The sequence below is a fragment of the Hyaena hyaena genome, unplaced genomic scaffold (genome assembly GCF_003009895.1).
Source record: "Hyaena hyaena isolate Hyena2069 unplaced genomic scaffold, ASM300989v1 scaffold_68, whole genome shotgun sequence".
Classification (NCBI taxonomy): domain Eukaryota; kingdom Metazoa; phylum Chordata; class Mammalia; order Carnivora; family Hyaenidae; genus Hyaena; species Hyaena hyaena.
In genome coordinates, this window is record NW_024080700.1 from 1,320,634 (window position 1) to 1,329,262 (window position 8,629).

The 8,629-nt window shown below is 49.4% G+C and overlaps 1 protein-coding gene across 2 annotated transcripts in view; it reads left to right on the plus strand.

The window, feature by feature from the left end:
• The window catches only part of CIAPIN1 (cytokine induced apoptosis inhibitor 1), a 16,997-nt gene extending 8,625 nt beyond the window's left edge, over positions 1-8,372 (plus strand). For both annotated transcript variants that reach the window (XM_039232575.1, XM_039232576.1), the window contains exons 5-9: positions 1,142-1,310; positions 2,780-2,853; positions 3,748-3,863; positions 7,059-7,140; positions 7,660-8,372. In XM_039232575.1, coding sequence (XP_039088506.1) covers positions 1,142-1,310; positions 2,780-2,853; positions 3,748-3,863; positions 7,059-7,140; positions 7,660-7,770 — 552 coding nt within the window. In that variant the 3' untranslated portion in view covers positions 7,771-8,372. The remainder of the gene's footprint in view (positions 1-1,141; positions 1,311-2,779; positions 2,854-3,747; positions 3,864-7,058; positions 7,141-7,659) is intronic.
• The last annotated feature ends 257 nt before the right edge of the window (positions 8,373-8,629 follow it).

An 8,629-nucleotide genomic window follows, 5' to 3' on the forward strand; every position in this document is an offset into this window, starting at 1 on the left:
CGCTGGTAAGTCACCTATTCGCAACATGACCTAAGACCTCAGTTTCTTTATGCCTACTCTTTCTTATTTTTTTCTTAGTTTAGGGTTTTCTGTTTTATATTCTAAATAAGAGATGCTCGTAAAAATTCAATTAATACTGGAGCATATAGAATATAAAGTGACATCGCAGGCCCTCCTCACGCTTCCCAGAGGAAGCCAGCAACACATTTTTGTGTGTAGCCACTAAGACCTTTCTATGTATTCATGTGTGTGTGTAAGAGAGACATTTTTTAAGGCAAATAAGGTTGTATATATACATCGTTCAGTCACTAGCTTTTTTCCCCACCTTTAAATATCTTTTTTTATGTTTATTTGTTTATTTTGAGAGAGAGAGTATGAGCAGGGGAGAGACCGAGAGGGAGGGAGAGAATCCCAAACAGGTTCCACACTGTCAGCGCAGAGCCCCATGTGGGGCTCGATCCCATAAACCCGTGAGACATGACCTGAGCCGAAACCAAGAGTTAGACACTTAACTGACGGAGCCACACAGGTGCCCCTAGGTATCTTTGACATTTAACCACCTTCAATGCATTGCCCCTCATTCTTATTAATGATGTTAACAACATTAAGTGCTCTGGTTGGGCTAAGATTTATTCAGCCATTCTGTGGTTGTTGAGCACAGAGGTAACACTTCCACATTTTTTTCTACCTTTATCGATTGTCTGCCACTTCTTCCCCAGAAAACGTTTCCCTCCCCCTGTGGTTCTTTTTCTCTAGTTCATTTCTACTGTCTTTATTGTGGGCATGCCTTCCTGCCATAGGCTGTGGTCCTTTTCAACATGTCTGATTCATCTTCATAATCCTAATCATTCCACCTTGCAGAATGACAGGCATAGTGCCTTGTACCTAATAGATAGGTGTCTGGTAAATACTTTAAAACTTTCTAGAGGGTTGGCTCAGAGTAAGCACATAGACAAAATGACACTCCAGGATACAGATCACTGAGAAACTGAATGTGAGGCATGAGGGAACATCTGTCATCTGGCCCCATGAGATACTTACTACACATAAGTGAGTATTTGACGCCTGTATAGGTAGATATAGTACAGCGTTATTTTGTGGGAAGAGTGTGACCTAATCCTTTTGATGTCTTGCATTCCAGCTGTTGCGGGAGTCCTTGAGCCCCGAAGAGGTACAGTCTGTCCAGGAACACCTGGGTCACCAAAGTGACAGCTTGCTGTCTGTGCGCATCACAGGCAAAAAACCCAACTTTGAAGTGGGCTCTTCTAGTCAACTGAAGCTTTCTGTTGCCAAGAAGTCTTCTCCTCCAGGTAGGAACGGCCTGAGGACACTGTTCTGTCCAGCTGGGCCTAGAAGGACATGTGAGATGTCGGGCCAGAGATTGAAACAGAGGCAGTGCAGTTTCTGGAGGGCTGACTCCTCCTTCCTTGATTTCGGTCATTTCCAAATGGAGGAGTGTTTAATGTATCATCGTCCTGGGGAAAGTCAGATCCAAATCTGAAATGACACACAGGTATCACCGAGTTCAACCCCTTCTGCCCCAGAAGACACTAAGGCCTCCCCAGATTCCAGAGGCCCGAGCCACATGGTTTAGCTAACAGTCTTTCCATGCCTCAGAACTACACATTTATTCTCAGAAGGTCTCCTGCTGGTGGTCATGGCCGCTAAGTGTCCTGCTCCTCTGCCGGCATGTCTTTTCCATGCTGGCAAAATCAGCTCTTCTTCCTTTGAGGATCTTAAGCCACTTGTAAAAATATTTCTTCTCAGAAAGTTGCACCTGCCCTTTGCCACCCCCTCACCCTTCTGATCACTATTTCATGTGGCCTGATTTGAGAGAAATTGTCCCAGCTGCGAAGTACACGAAAATTCACAGGTACATTCACACTGCTCTGCTTTGACAGGCCAGCCAAAATCTTTAAGAAATCCTCTGGAATCCCAGCCTTTGGAGTCCTGGTTCCAGAATGGGTAGGGACGGCTTAGCTGAGCGGTTCGCCCCGCGGGAGGTCTGAGCACCCAGCTGCAACAGTGATCTTTGGGGAGGCACCTACCCCCAAGGCCCATCTGAGGACCTGCCGCCAGACTCTGGGCTCGGCTCTTTCAGGGCCTTCCTTGCATCACCCCCCCCACACACACACCCGGATAGAGCCGGGAGGAGTGAGGCAGGCGTCTGCCGCTGGTTCGTGTTATACCACCGCCACCGGCTCTGGTGCCCGTTTTCTTGTACGTGACAGGTTCACGTGGGTCAGCAGCTTTGCTACTTACGATGGTTTTGGGCAACTTTCTCTCAGCTCCTCAGATCTCCCTGCAGTAGGTATAGGGAGTATGATTAGCCCCAGGTTCTAGGGATGGAAACGAAGACGAGGATAAAGCAACATGGAGTCAGAGGCATCGGACAGACTCCTGTTCGTGGCTCCGAAGGTGGCCTAATGTGGGAACCGGTGTCCTCATCTGTAAAATCAGGACACCACATACTTACCTCCTAAGGTTCTTAGCAGGGTTTAATTGGGCAGCGCATAGAAAATGCTTCCCACGGTACCTGATATGAAGCAAGTGCTTAGCAAATGATGGCTTCTGTCACGACACAGTGATTGGCCCCAGGTCATGCCGCCTCCAAGTGGTAGAGCTGGGCCTCAGACCCAGGCCTGTTGGCTCCCGGTCTGGCGCTGGTCCTTTCCCCTCCTCCCCCCCCCCCGAGTCTCAGTAGGAAGCACCCACATGTGCCCATGGCTTGTCTCTGGCTGCTTTCATTGAGCTCTTTGTCTTCGTTGCTCGGACTCAGTGAAGCCTGCCGTGGACCCTGCAGCGGCCAAGCTCTGGACCCTCTCAGCCAACGACATGGAGGACGAGAGTGTGGTGAGTGGACATGGCGGGCACCGCGCTGCTTCCTCGTAGGCCTCGTTGCGGGTGTGAGAGCTCGCAGTTCCGAGCGGCCTCTCTGGACGTGCAGCCAGGATGCCCAGCATCTGTGCCCGTCACTGGCATTTTTGAATCAGAAAGAAACTCCGCCTCAGTGGCATTTTCCATTTCCTTTTCAGTGTCTCTTTTCCTCACAGGTTTTCTTGTTCTCACTTCATGTGATATGTGAAAGATTCTCGTGGGCATGTGTGAACCTGAATAGAGTTTGTCAGCTAAAACCTTTTATTGGCTCCTTTGTCTGGGCAAGTCCCTGAACGCTCACTGTCTTAAGAGCAATACTTTTCCATCTTTGATCAGTCCTGTGTCTGTAATAAAGTTCTTCATTCCTGCAGCTGTTAAAGTTCTAACGAAAGTGAGACAGGCTGCGATTCGTGCCTGCCTAGAGCTCACAGATGACTTGTCTACACGTCACACAGATGACTTGTCCACGCATTTATCACGGCATTGCGCAAATGCACATGTCATTGTTTGTTTTTTTCTCTGGAATTATGCAGAAAATATTTTATTCCCTTTTTCACATGATAGCCCTTCATGTATTTGAATAAATACAACGCTTCTCTTTTTGTTCTTCTTCTTCTCCCTGTATATACACATGCGCACACGTTCTCTGCACATTTTAAATTACTTCCCGGTCCCCTCACAACTTGATGCATCTTCTGTGGACATAGTTTATCCCTGCAGTGGCCAGCTGGAGTATGTGATCAGCCCAGAGCAGGGCAGTGGAGACCTTTAGGTGGATGGTATAAACCCGCTACCACCGCGTCCCTTTATTCAGCCTTCTGTTAGCGGAGATCATGACTGTGTCACTAACTTCTTCGAACACTTCTCCAGGATCTCATTGACTCTGATGAGCTGCTGGATCCAGAAGATTTTAAGAAGCCAGATCCAGCTTCCCTGCGGGCTCCTGCATGTGGAGAAGGAAAAAAGAGGAAGGCCTGCAAGAATTGGTGAGTGCTGGCAGAAGCAGGATCTAGAAACAGAAGCTTCTAGTGGCTTCTTGAGTCTCAAGGAATCAGAATACTTTATTGTTAAATATATATTCTATAGTGAAATCCATCATACATGCAGAGGAGTATTTTAAACAGGTGCATTTTAAACAGTAATAAAATGGGCACCCGTGTACTGATTAGCCAGGTGAAGAATCGGAAACGTGGCTAGGACCTTAGAAGTCAGCTCCACGTGCTTCCTCAGCTGCATCTTGCTCCCTCTCACCACAGAATTCCCATTATCCCAAGTTTATGGTAATCATTCTTGGCTTATTTGCTAGTTTACCACATAGTGTGAAGCTCCAAATAATACCTTCTTTAGTGGTGAAGAACTGAGTAGTAAGCCCACACCCGAGGAGGCAAGGACAGGCCAGTATCCCACATCTGTGAAGTCTCCCAGTGAAGAGTCACAAGACAGTTCTCAGAACCAGGGGCACGGCAGGGGGAGGGAAGGAGGGGGATCGCCTGGAGGGCATAGCGATGCAGTGACTCAGCGACTGGTGGCTAGCAGACACGCGGTCAGAGGGAGGCGCTGCTATGTGTGTGTTGATCTAGAGCCACCAGGGCCAGAGCTCTCCTGTTTGCAGGGGACAGTGGCAGGCCACCAGTGTCCCCCGCAGATCATCAGGCTGGGGGAGGGAGGGAACGCTGTTACGGTACATGGTCCACATAAGCCCAGGACCTGGGCTAGTTCGCCTATCCTCGGGTGAAAGCAGTGGGTGATGGCAGCTTGGCTTGTGACAGTGCCAGCCTTCAGCATGTCTGTCTCTTATGCCACTGCTCCGGTGCACACGTGTGACTGTCCACAGCAGCGCTGACGTCCTGGAGTCCCTTTTACTGCTCCCTCGAGGGCTCTCCTCCATCTGTCTTACGCCAGCTTTTCTGTTCTCTGTCTCCCACGCTTTGTTCTCGGTTTTCTCTTTTATTTTGGTGGAGTCAATTCTCTAGTCATTTATTTCAGAAAAGCTGCTTGAGAGGTACACTGTGTTTCTTAGGTTTGTTTGCAGACTGTGTGGCTAAAAATGCCTTTTTTCTATTCTCATGAATGATTTTGTAATTTGGGTATGGAAATCTAGATTGGAGGTAATTTTCTTACAAATCTAGATTGGAGGTAATTTTTTTACAAATCTAGATTGGAGGTAATTTTCTTACATTGTTTTGAATACATTTCTGTCTTTTTTTTTCCAGTGATTGTGAAGAGGTATCTGAGGCCATTCAGTTTCTTGATCTTTCTGCAAGACCTCTCTTTCCATTTTGGGAGTTTGTAGAGTCATCTTTATCCTTAGTATCGTCTTGTAATGTCTTAAATAAGGGTCTGTTCACATCTCTTGCACTAGCCGCTCAATACATCTTTTCAGTCTAGAAGCCACGTCCATAACATCTTTACAGTCTAGAAGCCACGTCCATAGCTTAGGAAATAGTCTTTAATTTTGTATATGATTTTTGTCTTCTCTCTTTGCTTTCTCTGTGACCTGTTACTCAAGATGCTGCATGTCTTTAATTGTCTTGTAATTTTATTTTCTTTAACATTTTCTTTATGCTCTACTTTCTGGGAAATTCTGCAAGTTTATCCTCCACAACTTTTATTGAGTTATTTTATTTCCGCTATCATGGGTTTTTAAAAAATATTTGTTTATTTTTGAGAGTGTGAGCCCATGGGGGAGGGGCAGAGAGAGCATCCCAAGCAGGCTCCACGCTGTCAGCAGAGAGCCTGACACAGGGCTCGATCCCAGGAACCATGAGGTCATGACCTGAGCCAAAATCAAGAGTCAACACTTAACTGACTGACCCACCCAGGTGCCCCTCTACTATATTATGTTTTTAATTTCTAAGATTCCTTTTTTTTTTTTTTTTTTTTAGCATAGCATCCTATTTTTATTTTGTGGGTGTGATCTCTTCTCTTTTCTCCTGGGGTTAACAGTAGTTCTTTGTGGGTTTTTTCCTCCCTGCATAGTCTCTGTTTCTTCCAAGTTGCTTTTTTTTCTTGCAGCTTGGTCTGTCACGTTGAGGTAGAGGTCTATACCTCTCACGAGCCTTGGTTGTCAAAGTCAGAGGAATGTAGGACAGAGAGCTCCCTGGAGCCCCAAGCTCAGTGGCGGGATTTGTTGGCCGGGCTTTAGAGAAGGGAGGCTGGGGGGTGCTCTGCCAAGTCAGTGTCTCTGGGGGTTTCCCTTTGGGGTGGTTCGATTTCTCAGAGAAGGAAGGGTCTCTCTGGGGCTGGCAGTTCCTTTGGAGGGTTTGGGGTGTGGTGTGGGTTGGGGATTGGCCACCTATGTGGCAGTGGCGTTCTCGCTGCCTGCCTGCTCCGAGTTCAGCTCCCTGCAGTGGACGCCTCCTGCCATACACGCCTGGCACTGCATCGCTACTGTCTCCTTTCCCGCGGTCCTGCCGTCGAGGGCTGTGTCTTCACGGCCTCCTTCCTCCTTTCCCCGCGGTTCCCGCCATCGGGGGCTGTGTCTTCACGGCCTCCTTTCCCCGCGGTCCCCACTGTCCCCACCGTCGGGCCTTGTGTCTTCACGGCCTCATTTCCCGCGGTCCCCGCCGTCGGGGGCTGTGTCTTCACAGCCTGCTTTCCCCAGTTCCTGCCGTCCAGGGTTATGTCTTCATGGAAGTTTCGGTGGGACCTTGAGGGAAAGTAAAGTAGGTGCATGCATTCAGTCTGTCCTCTTAACCTGGAAAACGCTGCTGTTAGTGCTTTTGCATTTGTTTTATGGACGGAAAGGGTGGTAACAAGTTAAATGGTGTGTGGGCTTGTTGAGTCAGCAGTGTTTTTTTTAAGTGTGAAAGTTGCCAGTGTGCACAAATTGGGAGACTTCAAGTAAAACTCCAGTTTTTTGGGGTTTTTTTTTCTGTGTGTCCTTAGCTTTGGAAAATGTGCCAACACTGTCTGCTTCTCCACATGGCTTTAATCAGCTGGAGCAGAGTGGTAGCCGGCCCGTGTGGACAGGACGTCTCCCTCTGGGCCCCCTGCTCCCCACCACTCTGTCTCCCTGAACAGTCTCACGCACTTATATTATCAGCCTGGCCCCGTGGGCCTGTGGGTTAAGACATTCTGGTATAAAAAGAAAGGTCTGAGGGCACGTTTGGACTTTGTCAAGGATTTGGGGCCCCTGGGTGGTGGCGCGTCTCGCTCACAGGCCACTGATTTCCCCCCAGCACCTGTGGCCTTGCGGAAGAACTGGAAAAAGAGAAGTCACAGGAACAGGCGAGGTCCCAGCCCAAGTCGGCTTGTGGAAACGTACGTACCTGGATCTGTACTCCGTGTTCACAAACCCGCTGGTGTTGGGCATCAGCCTAAACCCAGCACAGGCTGGCTCCAGCTCTGATTTGCTGCCCACGTATTTAATCAGGCAAACGTGTGAGAACGTGTCTGTGGCAGGGAGGTCATCTCCTGAGAGCAGGCTAGCGCCTCATGCCCGTCGGGGGCTCTTGTCGTTTCTCCTTTTTGGCCCCGTTCTTCCCACTTCACAGCGGCCTGATGCTCTTCAGCCATTTGGCTGTGCATGGCTACGAGTTGAACTGCTGAGAATGTAGAAATATGGCCTCTAAGGAACTGCCCCCAGGCCCCTGATTTTCATAAAAGCAGAGATCTTAAATACTCTCGGTATTTGGATCCCAGTTGGACCTACATGTGTACCCGGCCGTTTCCATTGGGCCTCTATGGCCACATTAGGAAACGAGGGATCCCTTTCCCACCCATGAACCTGGGACACGCTGACTCTCCGCTTCTCCGTATGATTGTCTCTTCCCCCAACAGTGCTACCTGGGCGATGCTTTCCGCTGCGCCAGCTGCCCCTACCTTGGGATGCCAGCCTTCAAACCCGGGGAGCAGGTGCTCCTGACCAACAGCAATCTCAGCGACGCCTAGGAGGGACGCACCGTGGTGCGCAGGCGCTCCTCCGGCCAGCTCCTGCCCCTCGAACCCCACCGTGTGGTTCCTCCCACCTCCTCCGGATTTGCTCCCTCTCTGCGTGAACTCCATCTGCAGGGAGGGCGCTTGGTAAACAGTGTGAAGCTGGCTGCGGGGCGCAGTGGGGCGCAGTGCTGCTATGTGCCCAGAGACCAAGGTGTTACGGGGCCTGGTTCCTCAGAGTCGGGGGCCTCCTTCTCCACCTAGTGTGAGGGAATGGGAGTGCGTCCTGAGGCGGCCCCTCTCCCGATGTCACAGCGCTGACCTAACACTCAGAGTATTGCCACTCTGTGACAAAGAGGCCCTGCCCCCGATCTAAGCCCAGCTATAGTGCCACTACTTGTCTTCCAGAGCTGTTGGTTTACTCAGCCTGTGGCTGTTGGCGACAGGAATCGGGTGTCTCATGACCTCCTCAGGGCACCAAGGAATCACCCATTGGTTGCTGTGATCATATTCAGTGTTCCTCTGTCCTTCTATCCCCACCCCACCCCACCCCCTTTTACTGTATTGTATCCATCCTGTCGTTTACTCTGTAGTTATTAAAGTTGTGTACTTCTGCATATTGGTTGTGGAGAGGGTATGTTTGTGTGTGTGAGGTCGGGCACAGCCATCTGAGCTCAACTTGGGCCACAAAACTGTCTTTTTTGGAGAGACTTAGTATCACAGTGGGGCCAGTCCTGCATTTAAGGATCAGGCCTATCTCCCATCTATTTTGGAAGAGGCCAGGTTGGTAAGGATTTAGAAGAAAGCAGGACAGAAGTCTAAACCAACAATAAATCTCTCTGACCAGGAGATCTTTCATTCTCTTTGTTACTCA